At 43.9% G+C, this 25,702-nt stretch overlaps 1 protein-coding gene across 9 annotated transcripts in view; it reads right to left on the bottom strand.

Moving 5' to 3' along the window:
• Positions 1 to 25,702, bottom strand: part of LOC117455833 (disabled homolog 2-interacting protein-like) — a 207,373-nt gene that overhangs the window by 9,857 nt on the left and 171,814 nt on the right. For 8 of the 9 annotated variants that reach the window (XM_034095420.2, XM_034095428.2, XM_034095424.2 and 5 more), the window contains 8 exons: positions 17,464 to 17,608; positions 15,799 to 15,943; positions 14,354 to 14,590; positions 14,022 to 14,223; positions 12,519 to 12,706; positions 9,276 to 10,161; positions 6,328 to 6,465; positions 284 to 486 (listed from right to left, as the gene is read on the bottom strand). In XM_034095420.2, coding sequence (XP_033951311.1) covers positions 284 to 486; positions 6,328 to 6,465; positions 9,276 to 10,161; positions 12,519 to 12,706; positions 14,022 to 14,223; positions 14,354 to 14,590; positions 15,799 to 15,943; positions 17,464 to 17,608 — 2,144 coding nt within the window. The remainder of the gene's footprint in view (positions 1 to 283; positions 487 to 6,327; positions 6,466 to 9,275; positions 10,162 to 12,518; positions 12,707 to 14,021; positions 14,224 to 14,353; positions 14,591 to 15,798; positions 15,944 to 17,463; positions 17,609 to 25,702) is intronic. The other variant, XM_034095421.2, reaches the window with a different exon arrangement.

Genomic DNA, 25,702 nt, shown 5'->3' with positions numbered 1-25,702 from the left:
GGGGATGTGCACAGACCGAGCGTGGTGACACAGCTGCTGCTTGTTTTCCCTGAAGCTAAATATGACATTTATAAAGCTTTACGAGGCCGTCTCTTAAAACCGTTGGCTCTTGATGGAGAATAAGAAATACACATGACCCCTGCCACTACATGCTTTTTTCACTCCTCCTCCTCCTCCTCCTCCTCCTCCTCCTCCTCCTCCTCCTCCTCCTCCTCCTCCTCCTCCTCCTCCTCCTCCTCCTCCTCCTCCTCCTCCTCCTCCTCCTCCTCCTCCTCCTCCCTACCTGCTGATGATGCCCTTCATCTGCAGGTCCTTGTCGTCCTGCTGTCTGCGCAGGCGCTCCTCGGACTCCTCCAGCCGGGCCTGGTACTCCATCAGGACCTTCTGGGCCTGCTCGTCCTGGCCCTTCAGACGGGCCTCGTACTCCTCCAGCTTCTGCACCGAGGCCCGCAGCTTCTCCTGCAGCACCAGGATCTCCTGCTGGTACTGAACAGAGAGAGGACCATCATCATGTTCTGCTTATCACCACCACCACCACCATCACCATCATCATCATCAGTATCAGCGGGGCGCATTCGTTAACATAGCTGACAAGAAGCAAAAGACATCTCTCATGGGGCCGAGAGGATCCTGTTGTCCCTGAGAGAGTCACTTAGACGGAGAGGGAATCACACGGTTCATTTACTGGACAAGCCATTTTCATTATTGCACTCGTACACTTTGCCTGAATAGCTGCCCTAAAAAACGTTCTGGGGAATCAATTATCCTTTTTTTCTTTCCCATCATTCACTTTCATCCATTTAGCAATGCTTTTCTGGCAGACAATACATCAGTGAGACCTCTGCAATAACCCTTATTGAGAAGTCAAACTGGCATTCAAATAGAGTGGAAGAAAAGAGAGGAAGTTTAGGATGAAACGAGAACAAAGAGGAGGAGGGAGGAGGGAGAAGGGAGAAGGGAGGCATGGCAGTAGTGAAGTAGGAGTCTAGTCTGTGAAATAAGCTCTGACAATCTCTCCCTGACCTCTCGCTGGCCCTCAGAGCAGCTTTCTCCAGGCGGGGGGGGGGGGGGGGGGACTAATGGGGAAATCGAATCTCTTCAGGATAGAAAAACACATTTCTTACAGCAGTGAGGGACACTGATCAGTCGGCGTGACGCTGAGACCAGGGAGAGTGAAGCCTACAGCCACTGCGAGCTAAGAGCTAACGGCTAACAACAACTTGCCCACAATGACACTTTACACATGTTAATGTTTAACAGGTTTAATATATACATGATTAATACAAATTGCAACTGAGGCAGAGGTCAGTAAACAAAGCATGTGAACATGTTGATCTGATGAATAATTGAACTTTAGCCAAATTCATTTCAAGTCTTCCTCAAAGGGACATGAGCAACTGTTCTGTTGCCACGGCTTTGCCTCCAGCAGTGACAACATCATATCGTGATATTGACTAATTGGTTGTCATCAGGACTAACCCTCGATGAATAAATTGATGTCATGGCAATCCAGGTCAGCTGACTGCTAATCACATGAAGTCACGCTGCCAGCCTGACTAAAAGGGGTGAACAAATTGTGATGCTGTCATATGTGTAGCACTGGTTGTTCTACTTAATGAAATCAATATCTTGTTGTTTTAAAGAAAATACTAGACTATTGACTATACTTCTACATTATCTCCTGTCTCCCATCGCATCAACGACAACATTCTGGTCCTCACCTACAAAGCACTCCACCATCTGGCCCCTCCTTATCTCTCACACCTTCTCACCCCCTATCAACCCCCACGGTCCCTCAGATCCACCGCAGCCGGACTCCTATCCATTCCCACATCCACACTCTGCAGCCTTGGGGACAGAGGCCGTTTCTCCATGTCAAGGAGGCTTGCTTGGTAGCACAAGTATGCTGGGCATTTAAACAGTGATTCGGCGCCAGTCGATAACGTAGTATGCTTGACATAGTGGCTCTGGAGCAGCTTTACTCGACATCGAGAAACGGCCATGGCTTCTCAGTGGCAGCTCCGAGGCTCTGGAATTCCCTGCCCTAAGATCTCCGTGACTCTGAGTCCCTCACAGTCTTTCAGTCCCGCCTCAAAACACATCTTCAACTCTGTCTACCCATAAGCCCCCCCCCTCTCAATCAACTTCCTCTTCACTGCCTTTTCTGTTTATATTATTTGACTATATTCACTTGTTTGCCTCCCCTCCCTCATACCGTAAAGCGTCTGTGAGTTGTAGAAATATCATGTGTTATTGTTATGATTAAAGCTCCCTGCCCCTGTCAAAAGTCTTCTCTGATATACCTGATACTAACATCTTTTTAGACCAAAGGAATAGAGCCTAAAAAATGAAGTGATGTTTTTTGCAGGGCGTCTAATGATAAGGTCCTCGTAAGATGCTTTTCAACAATATTTAGCGTTAAGAAACCTATGTAAACTGTACTAGCATTTAGCTAACTTTATTGCATGTCATGCCTTTCATCTTTCAAAAAGTGTCCTTTGAAAGTGTATTGTTAAAGTGCATTTTAAAGGGTGTCCTATTAAGACACTGCTTTGTTCTAGACCTGGTACCTGCAGAAAAAACTGAACTTAATATTATGCAGAGTTAACAGCTTTTAATGAAGCAACACAGCTTTTAAAATTATATACTTAGTAAGTTAAACTCAAATGTGTTTGTAATGTTATAGGCTATAATCAACTACCGTACTTTTCGGACTATACGCCGCGACTTTTCCCCCCATTTTTTTGTACAGCTACCGGCCACTAGGGAACCTCCTAAATCTATGGATTTTACAGGTAAAATTAACCACCTTTAACCCTATGGGCTCTAGGACCGGTCCGCGCCCGCCACCTTTAAGGGGCGGGCTCCAGCAGGAAAAGCTGGAGGCCGGAAAAGAGTGAGACAGGTAGCGCGCCAAAGTGAAAGTGGAACCGAGAGACAGAACGAGAGCAAGACAGACGGACTATTTAGCTGCTGCGGCTTATATGCAGGTGCGCTTTATAGTCCGAAAAGTACAGTATAACAAACTTATAAAGATACATTCAAGACATAGTCATCTATAAACTATTAGTTTATGATAAAGCCTAACAGTCTTATGATGCTATTATTTACAGTTATACACTCTTCTACCCAGATAATAAAGTGATACATCTTATTGGGGCCTTCTTGCCAATGAAATAAGGCTCATTTCAAATGAGCTGTTTCTCTGTGTTGTGTATGTTAACATGCTGCAGCTCATTACCGAAGAAGAACTAAGCAGGTCACAGACTAACTGCCGCATTCCACTTCTTTTTCCACCTCAATCTCTTGCCCACTACTGGGACACTTTCCCCATCATCCCGCTCTTCCCAGGAGGAACGGTGACGTCAAATAGATGAACCTCATGGCCTTTTGTCCACTCCTCTCTGTGTCTCTAACGTCTCCTGCTGTGAGATCCACTGCGTCTGTACCTGCCGCTGACAAACTCACCAGACATCCACTCTGTACCCCGATGTCTTTCCCTACCACGTGTGCATGTTTTAGAATAACTGTAGATAATGTCAAAACAAGCCTTCAAAAATACAACCTTTTAACATTTCCAGCGCCCACATGGAAGAGACAGACTACCCATGAATCGCTCTCCACGGTGCATTGTGCAGACATCAAGTGCACAGTTAGCTATCAATACAAAATATATCAAAGTACCTAATAGAATGCTGACAACATTTCAAGTGAACTGACCGTGCCCTTGCCTCTCTCCTCTATATTTGGAATACACTGTAGGATAAACTCAGAGCAAATCAAACTATTAAAGAAGAATTAATTAACTGTACTCCCCTTTGCTGTAGTTCTTTTCAGCCTTTCAAACGGTACCTTAGCAAAGGGCTGCATGTCTCTGTGTGCAATAAAAGCTGTTACTAACTTATTATTTTACGGCTGCAACTGATGTGGTATTATAAACAAGCACTGTTCACTTGAGTGCTTCTAATTGTTTCTTATCTTGACTTAGGCCAGTGCTTCTCAAAGTGTGGTCCGCGGACCACTGGTGGTCCGTGAGTGCCCCCTATTGGTCCGTGAGTATATTGGTAAAAAAGTTTTCCGCACTCTCGCGGGAATATCTCCGCAATGGAGCGAGCTTAAGTTTCACTTTTGATTGCATGTGTTTTTGGATATTTGTGGAGTTAGGTGGTCCGCGAGTGTTTTTTTATTGGTTAAGTGGTCCTTGGTATGAAAAAGTTTGAGAAACACTGACTTAGGCCTTTGACATTTGACCAACTACAGATTAGAAAAGTACATCTGACTATATAACAAAAGAGGACTAAAAAACAGAGGCTTTACACATCGGTTCAAACAGCAATAAGGATAAACGGATGTAAACATAATCCATAGGACAACACACTGTTGCAGTTTTTATGTCAATTCAATTGGAATTATATATAGTTATCAAAAACAGTCAACCCTTGACTTCCTGCTAAATCAGAAATCTAAATAAAATACACTGCACAAAAGATCTAAAATGTTAGTGCCTCACCTGTTATGCACTCAGTGGTACTCAACCGGGACATTTCTGTTGATATTTGAACTGCACACAGTGTCTTATTATTGAACTAGTTTGTGTTGAAATGAGAATATGATTTGATGTATAGGAATTTCCTTTTTGAAGTCTCCTCCTCCTATCACGACACATGCATGCTGCAATTTGTTCCAGATCTCTGAGCAGATGCAGCTCATGTACATGTGTGTGAAGGCTGAACATGGCTCCTGGAGATCTGTGTGTGGACCGTTAGCTGCAGCCCTCCTCTTGTTGCGGCTCTGCTATTTTAAGGCGACGGCGGCGGCTTCTTTGTTAAGACTCAAGTTATTTCCTTCTTTGGTTGCTCTCCCTGCCGCGGCTGCTGCCTTCCATAAAGTATGAGCTATGTTAGGATGACAGGCTTGTATTCATTATAGATGGAAAAGGAAGAAGTGGGGGAGCGTGTGGCAGCCAATCACAGCGTGGAAGCGAAGCTGAGGGTAGGAACAGCAAAAAAATGCTTTTTCTGTCTCCATCCCTCACATCCATGCAAGCTCCAACATGTCTGCGCTGTGACACACACACACACACACACACACACACACACACACACACACACACACACACACACACACACACACACACACACACACACACACACACACACACACACACACACACACACACACACACACACACACACACACACACACACACACACACACACACACACACACACACACACACACACACACACACACACACACACACACAAGGCTTTGTAGTTCATTCCAAAGATGGTGAGAGAGACGGGGGAAAGTTGTGAGGGGGTTATTCGAAGGCAGGCGGCGGGATCTTTTTTAATGAAGGAAGAAGGTTCAAACTACAACATCCAGCATCCCCTCACTGCACACAGTATTTCTAGGAGTTATTCGTGGATGTTGACAATATAAGTAGGGTATTTTTAGCCGTGCAAACACAATGGTTAGTTTATTTCTTGGTCAACAGCTGCAAATATTTTAATGATGGATGATCAGGTTGTGGCGGTGTCACACGGCTGCTCTGGAAGCACCGCCCAGTTATTTACTTGATTGCTCCATGTTTGTACAAGTGGGTTTTTAAAGTGACGGATCACAGGGTGCTCTTTTCAAAGTAGTTGCCTATGTCTGTTATAATGGATCCTTTGTCTTTTAAATGAAATACAAATCTACAAATAAAATAACCTACACCTGATTGATCTTTTGAGTCTAGGGCTGAACATAACAAATATGTTCTTGTTACAGACCATCGATACATCTATCTTACTTGTCACGTAAATAAAATATGGTACAATTCCAGTGAATTTGAATCCCAAATCAAAGTAACTGATACTTTGATTTGTAAATGAAAAAGTGATTGTTGATAGTAACACCGACTTTCTGTTGTCATTGCTGTTGCTATGAGTCTCCTGCACGCGACACAATGAGGCTCACTGCCGGCTGGGTGAAAAGCACAGGTATTGAAACACAGCATGTGCATGTGCACTAAGAAAGAGGTATTATGCAGCCTGCCTGACGCACAATATAAGCTATTTACCTACATGTTATGTAATAAATGTGCATATCATGACTATAAGTGTCAATTTGGGTACGTCTGAAGGCTTAGAGGAAAAGGAGTGGAGATAAATCCTGCAGACAATTAAAGTGTGGAAGGGCTGTTTAAAGGGAGGGAGGTGTATGCAGGAGCTAATGAGGGGTGAAGGAAGGAAGGAGAGTTGAGTGGGAGCGTCAGGTTGAGGTGGGTTGTGAAAGGAGGGGTTGGTAAAAGGTCAAAGGTCGGATGAGGAGGTAGGTTACCTTCTCCACCTGAGTCAGATCCTCTCTGTTTCTCAGTGACTCGGGCTCCATCCCCTCATGGTCTAAAAACTGCACATTCATATTCAAAAGCCAGGCTGCTGTGCGGTCCAGCGCACTGGGGTTCACTGGGGAGGGGGCCTAGTGAACACAATACAACACACACAGACACACACACATACACACACACATGAGCCGAGTGCAAGTGACAGGGAGGGGAGGGGAGGGGAGGGAGGGAGGGCAGGTTGCAATAACAGCACAGAAACAACAGAAATAAGCTTGAAATGCACCAAATCATCTGGACTGAAAGCAGCAGGTGGAATGGATACACACCGCTGTCTTCAAGCTCACACACACACACACACACACACCGGAGCACACACCTCCAAGCGCTGATCTGTGAGTGTGAGTGTGGACGCCTACAGTATCGTACTAGCAGCAAAGAAGGTAAACACTGTAAGATTAAATTAGAGCAATTGAAATCAGCCTGGAGGCCGATACTAGCAGTTACGGTGTGTGTGTGTGTGTGTGTGTTTCCATCTGCCAGTTGCCTGATATACAGATGAGAAGAAAAGCTGTGGGCTGTTGCAGAGCATGAGAGCAGAAGGAGGATGTGTTTACAGTTCAGCCCACTCATTTGCATCGAGGGCTTTTTAAAAGGCTGAAAATCGAATATTGGCAAACGGACAATATGTAATAAAAAAATAAAATGTGGGTGCCGTTTCCTCATTGGCTAGTCTTTTTTTTTTGGAAATGTTAAATAAAACTTGTACTCCTACAGATTAAAACAAATTATAATTGTTGTTACAATTACACTCATTCTGACTAATTATTGAATCGAGACCTGTAGGGAAAAGTCAAGATATGAATTTAAATTCATTTGGAATCAAAATGTTACTGTTTTCTAAACACATACTTCACTTTGAATCTTTTAGATGTAGCACATGTACAGTAGGTTCAATGGGTAGGAAAGTCAACTTAAAGCCAGTATGCAGAACTCAAATATTTCTGAATTTCTACTGTGGTAGGATCAAAAATAGTTATATTAAAAAAATGGTGATAAATACATTAAAAAAATGAACCCAATGCTATCGTTAGACCACCAAAGTAATTACAGATCATCCCGAGGGAAATAAAAGTGTATGGACAATAAGTCAGTGAGAGATATTTCTCTAAAAACCACAATCATCGAACAGAAGGAAAAGTCAAGTTCCTAGTATGCGCGAACCTACCTGGCAATACACCTGTTTCTGATTCTGATTCTGAGTTCTGATCTGGGAGCCATGAAGGTCTTTAGAAAATGTAAAAAAAAAAATCTATGTCAAGATATTTGACTAGACAATTTAAGATTTAGTGGTGCAAAAGGTCACTTGATCACAAAGCTGTTTGGATCCATCCTCTGGGGATCATTAACGTGTACAATTATATGGCGATCCATCCCACAGCTGTGGAGAAATGTCATTCTGGACCAAAGCGATGGAGCAACCAGCATTACAATCCAAATCTTTTTTTTTTAAAACATAAAAATCCTCACATAGTGGCTTTAAGGTCCTTTGGTGCTTCGACCAATACATCATAAATGAGTTCCCCTCACATGCACATTTCATTAGGGTTTGGTGCGATCAGTGAATAAGTCAATACTGTAGTATCCCACAGAGACGAGAGCTAAGCATTATGGTTAATATGCCCTTCCCTTGAGCCACTATCCAAGGGCAACTATTGATCAGTGTGTTAATTACAGCTGATAGTCCTGACCTGACATTATTGAACATAGACTTTCGGGTGAATGCATCAAACAATGTAAACCCCCCCACTGTGAGGACACACACAAGACTAAACCTAATTAGGGTGTCTGTGCCGAGCCCACCCACACAGCCTTTTTTAACATTAGATACAATTGCCGTTTTGTAATAAGAACTTTTAAGTGATTACATATGGCGCTTTCAGACCAAGTACTTTTCCCAGGAATAGTTCCCGGAACTATTATTTCCCCGGAACTATCTAGTAAATCGCGTTCACACCGGAATAAGTCCCTGAGGGAAGATTACGCAAATGAAGCCGCTGACGTCACTTCTTCTTCTTCTGCTTTGGGTTTACTGGCAGGCCGCAAACAACTTCACGGCGTATACTGCCACCCGAGGTCCCGGAGCCCCCCAGAGTCCGGGACTTTGGGTGGCAGTAAATCGCCACCCGAAGCCCCGGGTAAATCGTCAGAAGCGCCGACACCTCCTCATCACATGTTTTATTTTGTGTTGCCATAAGTTAGTCTCTCTCCGTTGGTGCGCTGGGTGAATGCTAATAATGCGAGGAAATAAAATGGCGGCTTCACAAACACTTTTCAGAGGTTTTTTTTTTTTTGGTTTGCAATTCTCTCCCCGAAAAACACAACATCCCAGGAACGATCGGAACTATTTCTGGGAAAAGTACGGGAAAAGTACTCCGGTGTGATAGCGCCTGAGGCAGCTCTAGTTGGCTGTCTTGAATAATGATCTTTAAATATGTTACTGGAATTCAGAAGAATACTTCCACCACAACATTATGATTTGTGTATTAGTTAGTCACCCTGTGTGACCTTGACACTTAGTTTTTAAACGGGACTTTTTAATCAAACTGAACAAGCGTATAGTTTATCATCAATATTATTTGTGTTTAGGAAGAGGTAAGATTATGAGTTCAGATTTATTGAATTGATCCTAAATTGGGATTTTGTTTTGTTACAGCATGTACAGTACATGTAAATATGGTATTGCACATACATCAAAAATAGAAACCCTAACCCAGAAAGAGTGTTTTTAAGACAGATATTTGGTTTAGTTTTGCTGTTTTTGCTGCCCTAAGTTACTTAAATTCATCGATCATTTTTTTTTTTTATACATGAATAGTGATTTTTACACGGTAACACAGGGTGGGTAATTGATAGACTATGTGTACGCTACACTGTGAGTGCGTACCTGTTTGTGTGGCCCCCTCTGCTTGGTCTCCGGACTGTCCCCTTTAGAGGAGGAGGACTGCTGCCGTAACCGCGCCCCGCTGCCGGGCCAGTCCGGTGAGTTGGTCATCATGTTTCCAGAGGAGGGCCGTGGGTAGGGTCCAGTGGTGAGGAGGTTTGGGGGGGTGCGCCCCCGAGTGATGCTCTGAGGCGGGGGCTGGTCTATCCTCCGCTGGGGGCCGGCGCTGTTCTGTCTGGGCACGGTGGGCTGGTGCTGCTGCTCTGTGAGGGACAGCTGTCGGCGGTTAAACTCCCCCGAACGCCGGGTGTACTCGTCCCCGCTGCTCCCCCCCCCTCCTCCACCTCCTCCACCGTGGTTCAAGAAGGAGTGCTTCCCTCCCGCCGTCCCATCCTCGTTGTTGCTATGGGAACTGACAGAGCTTTGGCACTCTGACCCCGAGTCGTTGATCCCGCGGGGGGACACAGGTAGGCAGGCCGCCATCTGGTACACAGGGTTCTGGAAGGAGAGGGGGGCTAGGAGCTGGGCGGGTCGGCTGGGGGTGCTCTCTGTTGCCAGGGTGGGGGGGGTCTGGCCTGACCTCCTCAGAGTGGGACCCCCCGGGATGATTCCTTGTGGGACTCTGGCTGACCACACCCCCAAAGAGCTTACACCTTCACTCAGGGCCTCCGAGGAGCTGGGACCTGGGCCCCCCTCCAGACTACGGGGGTCCTGGAGGTCCACCATGGACAGGCTCTTGCTGCCGTTGGCCATGCCCAGGTCGGGTTCATTGGTCTCGGAGTAGCTGGAGCTGCGTGCTGGGGAGGGCTGGATCCCTGAGCTCCGTGTCACAAAGAACAGGTCCTTATTCTCCGGGGTGGGGGAGGGTAACCGGGTGAAGTCTACTAATCTGAAGGAGACGGAGCGAAAACATACATAATTAATATGGTGTGCATTTTAAAACCTCAGCCAACTTAGTTCAGCCACAAGTGAACCTTGAAATGTGGACCCACACAAGCAGGAATTAGTTGGTGATTTCCTGTTTGTGAATGCACTGTAATTGCATATTTCCATCTCAGTGGAAACAGAAGACAGAGGTATTGTTTTCACCTTGAACATATGTGTTTAAGTATGTCAGTATGTGTTTGTGTGTGAACATATATTGTAACCATGCTAGGGTCGCACACAATGCAAATATAAAAAATATCACCTTTATGCCCAGTGCCAGATTTGGTGTCACAACATGTTCAGGGCGTGTAGTCGATAAAAACAAGATCACCACAAAGGGTGGTACGCAGTAGTGCTAACAAAACAAACATGAATATGCATTAAATGATGTGTTGGTGATGGTGATGGTGTTGGTTGCAGAATGTCCTAAAAGGCATCCTTGAACCACTTTAGCCCCTTGCCCAAAATGTGTCATTGCTGCTCGTGTAATCTACAGTATTTTAGCATGTTGCTACACAGTAGAGCGTGTGGAGAAGAGTCATAAAGTCATTGAACTGACTCAGTAATGTGGTCATTAATTAGCACTCTGTCTCCATAAGCTACTGGTCATAAGTAAGGTTGTCTAGCAACAGTAGTTTGAAAATGTAGCAAAAATGCTAAGCTATTGTGAAAGTAGCTGCAGTGGAAAATAGTCTTGAGGCTAGTCTTTGAGAATGTGTGGCCCTGCGGTCCCTTCCTCTCCCCTCTCTTCCTTCCCCTCAGCCAGCAGACGGAGGCTTTATGGCCAGAAGAGACGATTACCTTGACAGCCGTGATTTATCTTCCAATAATCCCAATGATTCACATCCCGCTCATCTCCTCCTTTCTATGTCCTTCTCCCATCCGTTCCATTACCCTCCCCTCATAACTGCTTTCCCCCTCTTCATTCTGCTCAATTTCTTTCCTCTCTCAATGTTGGCACCGTCTCCTACTTTGCGTGTTGAATGAGAAGCAATTATGTGAGAATCGTGAACTCATTTGAATATGGCCACAGACACACACAAGTCAATATATGAGCAAACGGTAACTGTGATAAAGTAAAGAGACGGACGCCAGGTCTTATAGGGACCTCTCTTAATTAGCTCTATTGATCGTGGACCTATGATTAGCATAATGCCAGCAGCTGTATGACCCTCTTCCTGTTGTGTGCAGTGTGTCTGCTGGCTGTTACTCACACATCTGGGCCCCTGTGTCTTCATGCTAATCTTTAGAAGTGTCACCTTGCCTGCTGCATTGTTCTGCCAGGGAGTTAGAGGACATAGCTAAGGTGCAGTCAGTGTATTCACCCGCAGGAGAGGTTTCATCTGGCTGGTGTAAACAAGCAGGGGTGACACTCACGCTGTGTCACGGCAACGGCTGACAGACATTAACACTCAGCAGAACAGCTTCTCCTTCACTCGTCCGTGTTTTAATACCCACTTGGATGTGTTGGGAACTGACCTTTATGCAAACGGGTGAGCTGTTGCGAGGGTTGCACGTTTATATTGTTGGCACCAAATGTTTGTATTTGTTTGTTTCCTAATATAAGGACTGTTTGAAGACTTTGTTGATTGGCTTGAAAGGCTGTGATATCTACGAAAGTAGGTTTTGTTTTTTCCAGGAATATGTAAAAAAGCTTTAGCTAGATTTTCATAAAACTTGGTGTAACGGTGTTAAATTGGCAAATGAAGAACACATCCATTTGGGAGTGGATATGAATCACAGTGCGGATAAACAAATACATGTTCACAAGTGTATTATGTTGTTACATCGTTTCAGATGTGATGTTTCAGTTGTGCTCTTGATAAGCCATTACAACAGTAAAAACACGTTCAGTTTCCTTTTGCTTTTTGTGTCTCCTGTTCACCAAAACATCCATCTGTGATGGAAAAAGAAAGTAATCCAAAAGTAATCTAAAAGTAATCTGATTACGTTTAAGACACGTAACTGTAACTGTATTCGGATTACTTTCAGAGCCATGTAATCAGTAATCAGTAACTGATTACATTTACAAAGTAACCCTCCCAACCCTGTGCATAGTATACATGTTTTAATTGTTCTATATTAAGGCTTTGCATAGCTATGGCTTGCAGCTGCAGGAACATCAGCTAGCTTCCTTTAACGTGCTGCTCGATCTAACAGAAAAGATACTCTATCAAATAGATAAACACCAAACAAAATAGTCTTTGAAACTTCTAATCTTTCAGTTAAACATAAAACAGTGTAATCTGCATGAATGAACACATAGTGTGTGTGTGTGTGTGTGTGTGTGTTCTAGAGGAGGTGTTTAATATGTCTTACCCTGAAAGCTCGTTGTCTATGACCATCTTCTGCAGGCCGGTGGAGATGCTGCAGCCGGCCTCAGGGGGGGGCGAGCCTGAGAGCTCTGAGGAGGGTCCGGGGGTCATCTGGACGCAGGACGGGTTGGATAGAGCCGAGTTGACCTCCCGCAGGATCCTGGGCAGAGGACCCAGCTTGGAGGCCACGCTCTGTGAGGAGGGAGACGAGGCAAAGGAAGCATCACTCTGGAGCTCTTCAGTGCGCTAGCTGGATGTAACAGCTGAGCTTTTTAGCTGAAGACGATATTTGCATATTTGTTAGACTTTGCTATTTCCCAGATGCCATGCATTCAACTCTCTTATTCAGACAACATACTGAATAATGAATAAGGCCGGTCAGCCTGATGGACTTATCTAGACACGCTGTGATTTCTGAATTATTGAAAGAGAGCAGGATGCTCTAACAAAAAAAGTGAAAAAAAGAATCTGCCCTTTATCTAATTATTACCAGCTTCCCATCTGCTACCAGCGCTAATGCACACGTCCTTGTAAATCCATTAATAAGCCTCCCCAGCATCTCAGGCTTCACTGTTTACGCAATGCAATAATGAATTACTGATTGATACGATTCCATAAACATCCTAATGTAGTCTGACTCAAACCCCGAAGCTTATGATAATCATTGAAAGACCTTTGGACCTCCGCAAAAGCTGATTTCGATCCTTTAAGAAATCTGTAGAATATTTATACATCCCAATTTCTTTTGGAGAGAAGCGATTGCATAACAATCTGAATTGTTTTTTAAAGAATGTGGAATACTGTGTTCAGAACAGCACGCTGGTGGCTGGAACAAACGGCTCTCGGGAAAAAAAGAATCAAATAATGAAGTAATATTCACTATTAACATGTCTCAGGCTTTCTTCTTTAAAGTCTCACACTGTTTTAAAATCCATACAGGACTTTTCAACCTTTCCCAATAATACATTTTCTGTTTCAAACACTTGACTCCTTTCTGTACAGGGATTGTATAAAGCAATAAAAGTGTATTTATACGTTTTGGATATGAGATTTGACTTCCTGCTTCCTTACATAACATTTGATTTGTCGGCCGTCTGGGATTTCAGAGAATAAGGAATCCTCCAACACGCTGAACAACAGCAGCCCTGTGCCTGCTGGTACTCCACCTATACACAAGGCTTTAGCTACCATCCCTCTTGCTGCAAGTCTCAATTTAACTTGTGGCCGCCCCTGGCCAACTTGTGGCCCCACGCAAAGTTATGTGATGAGGCCCCCATGTCGCGAGCGTCGGGGGGCCAAACTGTGGCGCGATTACACTAATTGCGCCGCATTTGCGCTTCATGATGATGCCCCCTCAGCAGTCTGCGTGATCGGCCTGTAGGGAGGGGCGGGCCTGATTTAACATCAGTAACCTTGTCAACATTTAAATGCACTGACAGTTATTCCATCATGTTCATATTGACGACATTCTGAGTGAGAGAAAGTCCTGGTGATGCCGAGTCAGTACCTGGTCCATCTGGAACACCACCTCAGAGAGGAGGGAGTGCAGGGTGGAGAGCTCCCTGCCCAGGTCGATGTACCCCTCGAAGCCCGCCGTGTTGGAGATGGTCTCTGGGTTTGAGATTTCCAGCAGGAAGCGCTGCATGTTGGTCCACTCGTGCTCCAGGAACTGGTTCATGAAGGACATGTACTCTTCCTTGTTGCCAAATCTGACGGCGAACAAGGACAGGAAGGGGGACAATGAAGAATGCAAACAAAGTTATTTTAAGCAAATTCCAAAGTCCTCTGCTCATAAGATTGGGACGGATGGTTTCTCTTTATCCAAATACCCACACTCACTTGGTGAAGTTGGCCAGGTTTTGTGTGACTTTGGCGATGAGTGTGAGCGTGCGCGCTGTGCGGTCGTCTGGATACTCCTGCATCAGATTGAACAGCGAGGGGGACATGATAGCGGGACAGAGGAACCGCAGAAACAAGGAGGCGCTGATGAGGCGCTCGCTGATGTCGGGGCGACCCCTGTTGCTGCACTCCTGACGCCACGACGCAAACACCTCTTTCAGCTCCCTTGGAAATACACTGCAGAGGAAACAAGGAGCGTTTGAAGGGCGGAACAGAGAATGAACATCGTGCCACGTGCACAGCATTAATAAGGTGTGAAATAAAGTACACATGAACATGGTTTTGGTCTTTTTTATATTCCCAAACCAGACTTTAGAGACAGATGGGCTGGAGCTGTTCATTCTCACTCCTGCTCCCCAACGTGAGAATCCAAATGATTCCAGAACGTTCTGTCTCACTTCAATGCTCTTGAATTTAAAAGAGCTGAGAATGATCCTTTAAAAAAAAATTATGAATATCAACACGTAATCTAAAGCGATATGTAGAATTCAGAACAGTTTTCTTTTAGCATATTATTTGCATTTGATTTGATGTGCCACCTTCCTTCTGCCTTTGATGAAAGCAAACAACAAGAATGAAGCTGTCACTCATTTGATTGCAATCACCTTCTATACATCTTGTGTTCTCATTATTCAGAACGCCTTGGCTTTCTGTTGTTTCCTTTTCATTAGAATTGAATCCAATCCATTTTAATCTATCAATTATCCATCACTTGAGTTTTTCTCGCAAGCCGACGTTATAATGAAGATTACAAAAAAGGAGAACATTTTTTATGAATGAAAGAACATGAGTTGTGTCAAAGAGTTCTGTAAACGTTTGGAAACAAAGGTTTGAATAGAGTTTTGCTTTTTGTTAAACAAGGCGCCTCATGTACTTATAATACATTAAGAATATTCTCAGTTTTCTGTTTATTTCTTCACTGTGTGTGCAGGCATAGAAATCAACATTTTTGATAAACAAATGATCATTTTTGGGATTAAGTGTTATGATTACCGTACTTTTCGGACTATAAAACGCGACTTTTTCCCCCATTTTTTCTGTACAGCTAACGGCCACTAGGGAACCTCCTAAATCTATGGATTTTACAGGTCAAATTAACCACCTTTAACCCTATGGGCTCTAGGACCGGTCCGCGCCCGCCACCTTTAAGGGGCGGGCTCCAGCAGGAAAAGCTGGAGGCGGGAAAAGAGTGAGACAGGTCACGCGCCAAAGTAAAAGTGGAACCGAGAGACAGAACGAGAGCAAGACAGACGGACAATTTAGCTGCTGCGGCGGCTTATATGCAGGTGCGCTTTATAGTCCGAAAAGTACGGTACTTGGAAGAGTGGATATTTTAAGTATGCCCATTGAGACACTGTTTATCAATGCTGTGTTCCAGTGCTCACCAGTATGAGTTGATGATTTTGCAGAAGGCCAGCTCGCAGCACATCTTCAGGTTACTCTGGTGCTCCTGCAGGTCGCCTGAGGAACATCTGGACGGATCCACCTCACAGTTCTCATCTGACTCATACAGAGCCTTGATGAACTCGCCTGAAAGCAAACACACAGGAAACAGGAAATGTATTGAGCTTTTCTAGATCAGGCAACTGGATTATTTGCTGATGTTCGTGAATTTAAGTGCTGCAAAGTCCGACACAGCTGAGCGAGGACAGAGGGAAGTATGATGGCTAAGCTACGGGGACAGAGTTTTACATTGTCCTTGAGATGTTTGCAGGCTGAACCTTAAACTAAAAAAAAACGGAAATTACTTTTTAAAACAGATGATTTTAGTTTGACCTGCTGTGAAAACGAACAAAAAGAGCTAGAAGATTCATGCACGCCAAGTAGGGCTGCACGATATTGGAAAAAACTGACATTGCGATATTTTGTGATATATGTGAAAAAAATACAGGAATTGAAGAAAAGACAGTTTTTTTTGTCCGCTAACCATCCTTTCTTGAACTTTAATGCTATACAATTGGTATTATTTTAACAATATTTAACCGTATGAAGGATTTTAGTCACGGACGTCTGGATCTTAAGTTATCAGAGCAACAAGCTGAGCCAGCTCCGTTATCCTGATGTGATCCTGATGTGATCTGATCAAGAGTGATTGTGATTGGTGGTTTGCTGTGCATGCAGAGCCTGCATGTCTCTCACTCAAGTACCACTGACTTGAGAGCCGTGCACGTTTTCCTTTTGTGGCAAGCAGCAAAAATAATTGTAACATTTTGTGTTTGAGTTCATTTGCCTGCTTAATCTCGCACGTCCTAAAAAGAAAATGTTTTAAAAATGTAACAAAATAATCACATGTCCTGGGATGTGAATATCATAATGTGATTAGCGTCACGACACGATATATCGTGCAGCCCTAACGCCAAGCAAGGTTACCCTCACAAAAATAGTGGCAAATATAACAATGTCCTTTGTGTTATGGGATAACAGACAAACCATAACTGCTACAATGACTCCATGCGTGTCCTTGGGATGACTCAGTGGTTTCAATAGTTCAGCCACTCATTAAACAACTACCACCATAAACACTAATGCATAATCGACCAGCCTTTCATATTTCTCTGAATAAACCCTGTGATGCGTCTATCGTTCAAAAGACACATAAACACACACGTTGAGCGTTAACATAGCAGAGGAGGGGGTGGCAGGAGGGATGTGTGCCGTTGAAACTGCCACTGTGTACATTTCTGAATGAGGGAGGGAGAAAAGTACACGGTGCATACAGAGTGCTTATTGTTACGCCTGCAGACAAACACACCTTGTCCAACACTGCAGTAGTGGGGGTAAAATAATCAATTATTTATACAAACACTCATTTGGAATTCCAACAGCAGCTTTTAAAAGCAGACAAAACAAACTAAAATGAAAACTCTTGAGTGAATGAATGCCTTAAGAGGTCAAGCAGATACAAATTGAAATGCGTAATATTAAAAGAAACCCCAATCTACGAACACATAGTAACTTTTTTCCACTTTTAAAACTATTTCTGACTCTCGATGAGGAGCAGCAGATAACAGCCTCTGCCTCCCATCTCTCCGGATCACTGCTCCACTCACCCAGGGCGTCCTGCAGGTACTTCTGTCCCACCAGTTTCAGGTATTCCTCGATGGCCTTGGTCGCGAGTGTGTTCTCTCTGAAGATGAGGTGCTCGTTCTCCCCGCAGCGATCCACCTCCGACATCATCAAGTCAGTGAGGAAGTCCTTCAGACAACAACAAACACAAACACAGGGTCAATCACTGCAAGTCATACAATCATGTGAAATTATTGACACGATGTCTGTCCATTTTTTGATAATCTTGCTTTTAAGTGGAGTAAATAAAACGAGTTTAAATGTATGAGTGGGTTGTAATGGGAACCCAGATTGGTCACCACAGTTTCCTCTGACTCATCTCTATCCACTTCCTCCGTTTGTCCTCTGATATTTTACATTAGCCATTTCAGGCACAGTTATTCCTACTTTCCACTCCCGTGGGTGTTTGGTTCCATTCTGCAGCTGGAACACCTGCTCCCTATCACTAATCCTCCTCAGTGAACACAAACTCCCCAGCCACTTTTCACCTGTCCACTAGCTTTGTTTTGTTTCCTTTACTCTGCTTATATTCAGGTTGTTTGTTTTTGTGTTTGACACACCAAGAGGCGCATTCACACTGCGGTACTTTCCCCCCAAGGGTTCATTAGAACTTAGTTCATGAGAACTCTTTAGTTCGCATGAACTAAGTACAGATCGCGTTCACACCGGAAAAAGTCCCTGGGGGAGGATTAGGCAAATGAAGTCGCTGACGTCACTTCTTCTTCTTCTGCTTTGGGTTTACTGGCAGGCCGCAGACCACTTCACGGCGTATACTGACGCCCAAAGTCCCCGGCCGGAAGTCCCCGGAGTTGGGGACTGGCTTCAGTAGAAGCTGCTGGGAGTCCCAGCAGCTTCTCCTGAAGCCTTCCGAGTAAATCGCCAGAACGCCGACACCTCCTCATCTCCACCGCTCCCATGTTTTATTTTGTGTTGCCATAAGTTAGTCTCTCTGCGTTTCTGCGCTGGGCTAATGCTAATGCTAATAAGAGGATAACAAAATGGCGGCTTCACAAAACTTTTTGGGAGTTTTACGGGGCGTGGTTTGCAATTCGCCCAGCCAATCAGGAATATAGCTCTTTTCTCAAAAAAGAGCCGCTCGAAAGTCCCTGCTCTCTAGCAGGGACTTTCGAGGGGGTAAAAAGGTTCGCATGAACTACTTTTAGTACCGGCTCTTTTTGGTGTGAACGCGATCATGAACTAAGTTCGCATGAACCTTTGTGGGAAAAGTACCGCAGTGTGAATGCGCCTAAAAAAATTGTCCCACAAACTAACCAGCAGTAGAACAGAGAGTCTTGTTCGCTGCGAGGTAGCATGACTGTTTCTGTCAATGCAGTCGGTTGGCTTTGCTGAGCAAAGATACACACGCCTCCGTTCCCTGTTAGTGTGAGCTGTCTTTTGGCAGAGTGTAACTGTATAACATATAAGTATACGGTACATTTGAACTGCTATTGATTTAGTTAGCCTTTTTGAGCTGGCTAAAATATGTGAGGCTGCTGCCCCATACAAAGCAGTCATTTGCTTTCTGTGTCGTCTGTGTTCTGCCCACCTCCATCTACAGTACCTAATAAACTAAAAGAACATCCATAACATTCATCTGTTTGCAACTCATATATCAATATTCCAATTACTGTATATTGCACTGTTTCTATTATATTCTATTTTATTGTATTTACTTATTGTATTGTGTTGCTCTGTTGGAGGAGCCTGTACACTCAGATGTTCATTGTCATAACTACACTGGAGCTATGCACACATGAGTCAATAAAAGCCTTGAACCTGACTATGGATTAGTACCTCACACTATCTCTTTGACTTGACTGAGCAGGAGAAGGTTAGCAATGAAGTTACTGTAAATCACAGCTTAGTAACCCAAGTTCCCATCAGCAGAAACCCGTGGGTTTGCTATCCTGGCTCCAAAATGGTGGAATGAGCTCCCATTGGCACCAGGACAGCAGATAGCTTACACACCTTCCGGGGGAGACTGAAAACTCATCTCTTTCGACTCCACTTCGAGCGATAGAACTATTAACAAAGCACTTATATACTAATAAAGGGCTGGCTTATCTATCGCCAGTTGAGTAGCACTTGAAATGTTTTAGCTCTATGAAACCTGATGTACTTATACATGTATGATTCTGTTTTCTTCAAGTTTGTATCTTGTTGGTCGAACGCACTTATTGTAAGTCGCTTTGGATAAAAGCGTCAGCTAAATGCAATGTAATGTAATGTAATCAATGTAATAACAGCTTGGATCAAGAGAATGCATTTGCACAACTTAGCCCCATCCAACAAAAACACACAACATGTTTTGTGATATATTTGGGTGAAACTGCAATGTCTTGATGATTTCCTGTGGGTCTGGGATCAGGAAACACATATTTTACAGACATGTAGTCATTAGCTCCACTGTTGATATTAAAAACACAACATATAGTAGCATTCATGCTAACAACATTAGCTACTTAATCTCCTTCCTTTTCCCTGCATCTATTTCCACATGTATCTTTTTAGTTGTAAAGGTTAGCAGCGTGCCTCACAAACCTTCATCAAGGTGGACATCACACGTCCAATTATCAATGATATATATCCCCTTTTCACAGGAATAACAATCCCTCTCAATTAACTGGTGCAATCAAAAAATGTTGCCCATTGAACGTAAACAAAACATAATTCTGTCATTAAAATAAACGGAAGGGAACGAAATAGCTCTATTTAAATCATCTTTGAAGTTGACAGAACGGATGAAAAACAGTGAGAGTACTCATATTGTTAATATAATGAGAGCAAACTATTTATTCAATTTCATTCAAATGCTACAACAATTAGCTTGTCTCCGTTTCCCACAAGTAGAAATGGAGAGTATTAACAAATAAAGGCAAACAAGAAAAATCCAAGAAGCTGAAGCTGTCAATATGATATGTGTTTTATCTACAGTATCTTTTAAAGGTGGGGTAGGTACGTTTCAGAAACTGGCTCGAGATACACTTTTTGTTATATTCCATGGAATGCTCTTAACATCCCGATAGCAATGAATATCTTAAGTGGTTTGACAAGAAATCCATAAAAAAATGTCATCTTTAGAAGCCGTAATACTGTAAAAAGTACAACCAATTGGATGGCCTACCTGCCTGTCAGCCTTCCATCGGGGCACAAACCTATCTCGTGCCCTCATTGGTCATGTGCGCGTTCGTGTGTGTTGGAGGAGGGGCTCTGTGAAGAAGTGGCAGATTTTCTCCGGTTGTGTATTTTAAAATTCTAGCGATCTCGAGCCGGTTTCTGAAACTTGCCTACCCCACCTTTAAGTCTGCAGTATGAAACATGTGTATAGAATTCTCTTATTTATACGTTTTACTTTCTTGTGAAGGAGTTATCTCTATTAGGACGACACAGTACTGAGCAGGAGAAGGGACATGACAGGCGGAGACATGCTTCACGGCTCCCAACATCCCACAAAAAGTCTGAAAAGGAGAGATGGAACTGGAGCCATCTGGGGATGAATCATCCCTTGTTTAGATCCCTCCGAAAGACTTCTGGGTGTACGCTCCTGTAAGTCCCCTGGCAGCTTGTTAAACTAGGGGAACCAGCGTGGCAGCAGCGGAGAAGAAAGTGACAGATGTAGAGAAGGAGAGGAAGAAGAGACAGAGCGGTGGTCTTTAAAGAAGAGAGGAGGAGGCGGAAGGAGAGACGCAGCCTCTCAGACTCTCTAGCTGCTGCAGACGCCTGTTATCCAGCTAATCAAAGATACACCGCAGGGAGCCAATCAGCACTGATGCGCAGCCAAAGGAGCCTTTTTGGGGACGCATTTGCACATTTTACACATGGACCAACCAACCCCATAAACACACACACACACACACACACACACACACACACACACACACACACACACACACACACACACACACACACACACACACACACACACACACACACACACACACACACACACACACACACACACACACACACACACACACACACACACACACACACACACACACACACACACACACACACACACACACACACACACACCTCAACTTTATCAAATTTGCATTAATACGAATTTTAATTCAACTTAGATTGTAGCATTAGAAGTGTGTTAGTAAGTCTATGCGTGTGAGTTTGTCGTGATCTGCTATTCACACAGACAATGATTTATAATATAATATACAAATATGTGCGTTTTCATGGTTTCCTTGTGACACACTATGACATCAATAAAGTGTCTTTTTTGACAGAGGTCAACGCAAATAAACATCTACAATGCAATTTGAATAAATTACAAATGTGTGTGCATACGTCCATTCAAAAATACCTAGTACAGTTTTTGCAGTGTCATGGCAAAAACATAAATGTTGAAGATTGAGGGGCAAGTCAGTGAAAAGTGTTAGTGACAATTAGGGCATGGATGTCAGTGACCATCCATCGTAAAGTAGTACAGCTACATCTATCAATTAGGATCATTAATGAGTGGTCGTACGAGAAGGAGATATGTACGGAAGCTAGGAGAACTCTAAAAAAGATTCAGAGTTTTAGGGCCTGATATTTCAAAGACTGCACACCACAGCGGTCTGGATGCTTCATGAGTCACAGCTTCATGGGGGGGGGGGGGGGGAAGAGGAAGAGGACACATATCTTTAAAAGACCTCCGTAGACATCACGGCTGCAGTTTTGCCAGAAGCCATGTGGGAGACTCTGAAGTCAGCTGGAAGAAGTTATTACAGTCTGATGAGAAACTGAGCATTTTGGCCCTTAGACTAAATACCATGTTACACTGCACATCATCATAAACACGGCCCCCCCACCGTGAAGCACAGCGGGGGCAGCATCACGCTGTGCAGCTGCATCCGCACCACTTCTGAGGGGAGAGGGCCACATTCATTCAGGGGGATCCTGAGGAGAAAAACAACTGATGTCGTCTGCAAGAAGCCTGTCGTCGCAAAGCTACACTGACTTTAAGACAAGTGAACGTGTGAGTGGCTCAAGGATGTCACTGCTGCCAAAAGGGCATTGACTGAATTTAAGGAGGTGAAATGAAGCATTTGGTGTTGTATAATGCATTTGAACACTTTGCAGAGATATGCTTGACATTAAAATGTTGTTCTGTTGATTAGTATCAAAAAAGTCTAATTAAATCTACCTTAGTGAACTTTACTGCACAGTAAATTCCCCCTCCTGTTTCCGAGGACACTTCCTACTTCAGGAATCTCATTCATGCTGGCACCATTACAATTGATGTAACACTTTAGAAATAAGAAAATGTCATCGCAATTATGATCTTTTCTCTTTCCTCCCCCCTCTATGGCTCACCCCTCCCTCCCTCCCTCCCTCTCCTCTGTACTCCCTACGAGGCCACTGAGGCGAGGCACATCCAGGTCTGATTACAGACAGAGGACGATTGGAGGAAATGGAGAAGGAGAGAGTCTGAAACTGAGAGGAAGACATCAAAAGTGAGCCGGAACAATTCCTCTCTCTCTCAATTCAATTCAATTCAAAGGGGCTTTATTGGCATGAAAGTTAAATTAAACAATGTTGCCAAAGCATCACAATACAAAATAATTAACAACATTAACATACATTTCAAATGTTTACATATTATTGATGATATATATACAGTGATATAATTACATTTCAACACGTGTGTGTGTGTGTGTGTGTCATTCACTGTCCCTCAGGTTGTGGCATGTGTATACATATTGGGCAGCAAGGTGTGCCTTGTCTCCTTCTCCTAGGAGTACTCTCAGTCTTGAGAGGTCATCAACCTCCTTGAAACCTGGGATTACAGAGTTCAACTTGTTCCAGTAAACGCTCCTTACTTCGTTGAATGTTTGGCACTTCAGGAGTGCTCTCTCTCTCTCTCTCTCTCTCTCTCTCTCTCTCTCTCTCTCTCTCTCTCTCTCTCTCTCTCTCTCTCTCTCTCTCTCTCTCTCTCTCTCTCTCTCTCTCTCTCTCTCAATGTAGTGAGTCTGCAACTTCTAGCATGAGCGCACATGCTCTCAGAACTTCATCACAACATATTGATATAAGGAAATTAGAGGGACTATAAAGTTGGATTTGCACACTATCTCACCTCTGCCTTGAGTATAAACATTATCTCCACCATATGCTGGTAGACTGGTATCTTACCTTCCAGGTGGCGACTTGTGCCTGGTTTTCTTTTCAGCGTGCTACTAAAACAGACTTGAAAATGGACCACAACTCTCGTGTTTACAGACTTGTCACAATCCCTAATTCGAGAGCTGGCTGCACTGACAGGGCTTTGGAAATCAAACCAAGACGATGTGAATTGATTTCTTATAATAACCAGACCAAGAGATTATGCTGGCGCTAGCCACTGTGGGATGCTACAACACCAAGAGAAAACAACTCAAAGCCTGGGTGTCAAATATGGCATGTTGTTTTTTTTTTTTAGCTGCGACCAATAACTTTACAGTTTGCTGTGGCAGTCCAGAAAAACTATTCCCCAACCTTTGGAGGAAGTAGGAAGAACTAACCTAACGTAAATGCTACCTTAACTGATCAGAGGAAACACATCTAATAATAATATACTCCTTTGCTCAGATCTTTCAGACCAACTTGTAACAGCCGTATCACTCCTCTAAACTGCAGCCAGCTTTTTCACCTGTATCAAATAACATCAAAGTCTGCCTGGAAGGTGCTATAGGAAATCAATGCAAAGCTCTTAGGTATGCTTTGGAAAATGGTTGGCAGCGATGCTAAGTGCATACATGTCTTAGTTTTAGTGCGGTGTTGGCGCAGTGGGTTAGAGTGTTGATCATCAGATCAAGGGGCGGCGGGGAACTCCAGTTCGAAACCCGCCTCGGCCGCCACTGCGTCAGGCTGTTGTGTCCTTGGGCAAGACACAGTGTCCACAATGTCCACAGTAATGACTCTTAAGGTGTAATTGTAAAGCGCTTTGAGCTCTAATAAAAAATGTGATGCATTATTATTATTAATAGGTTAGGACATGAAGAACGACTGGCATTATGAAAGTATAAACGACCAATACCTAAAAAGAGACTGGAGCTCCTTCCCGTTTCCCTCCCATCATCCCTCAGCCTTTTCTCTGACGCCCTCAACCCTGCAGCCCCCCCTCAACTCCCGTCCCCTCTGCTTCAGTGCTAATAAGGAGAAGTAGAACGCTCTCTGTATTGCTGCCACATCCCATCAGCCAAACCATGCCTCAAAAAAAGCCAACACACGGGGCACAGAGAGGGGGGGGGCAGATATGAAGCTAGGGGGGTAGATGCAGCACGGCTGATCATATCTAATAAATAATAAGGCAACCGAGCCCTGTTGGAGAGGACGAGGAGCTCCCTGTAAAACTCATAACGTCTTGTGCTCGACACACAACCATCTACCTCGAGGCACTGTGTGTTTGCTTCCATCTCTATCCTGAGATAGTCTCCGGCTCAGTCTGCAGCTGCGAGTTATGAAGGTGAAATATAAAAACTTATTGAAGAGACGCCGATGTTTTAAATGGCACGCATTGCAATTACTGGACCTTGAGTCATGGGGAGGAAAAGGGAGAAAGAGTAGACGAATAAAGCGTCAGGCGTTTGCTTTGTGCATGCTCAGATGTGTTTGTGTTTCTATGGCAATATAAAGCAGAGAAATACAAGGTTGAGAGCAAGACAATGCCTTAAAAGGAAAATACTGGAGCTGTGAAAAAGCAAGAGGAGGAAACAGAACATGTTCTTCAGCTCAAGTTAAGTGTCGCTGATGTATCACTTTGCCCACCTCAATGTTATCAATGCACTGTATGTGCGCTGAATGTAAAAGCGATGTCGATAATAGTCCTGCCGGTATCTTCACGATATACATTTAGTTTTCCATGTGTACATATTATATTTCAACGATGTGCAACAGAGCACAAACTAAGATTTTTCTTTTGGCATAAATGCTTATTCCTTCTTCACAGGTTGTAAATGGGAAAACAACATTATGATTGGAGAGTGGATTGTGGAACTAATGGAGATCATTAGAAAACCAACAACATGGAATATACCTGTTGGTGCTTTGAGTGTGTAGCAATGTAACACATACACATTTTGTAGGGCTCAGTAATTGGAGGATTGTTACAGATCGGCATGACAACATAATTGAATGCGATGGGGAAATGAAACCCTATAACAGAAGCAGTTTGTCTGATCGATGAGGCTGGTTCTTCAGCCTCGGGCAAGGGCTGAGGACAGACTCCGGGGGAGAACACAGGAACCA

Source organism: Pseudochaenichthys georgianus, chromosome 12, assembly GCF_902827115.2.
Source record: "Pseudochaenichthys georgianus chromosome 12, fPseGeo1.2, whole genome shotgun sequence".
Taxonomy (NCBI): domain Eukaryota; kingdom Metazoa; phylum Chordata; class Actinopteri; order Perciformes; family Channichthyidae; genus Pseudochaenichthys; species Pseudochaenichthys georgianus.
The sequence above is the reverse complement of the archived record's forward strand: the minus strand, read 5'-3'. Positions and strand labels throughout refer to the sequence as shown.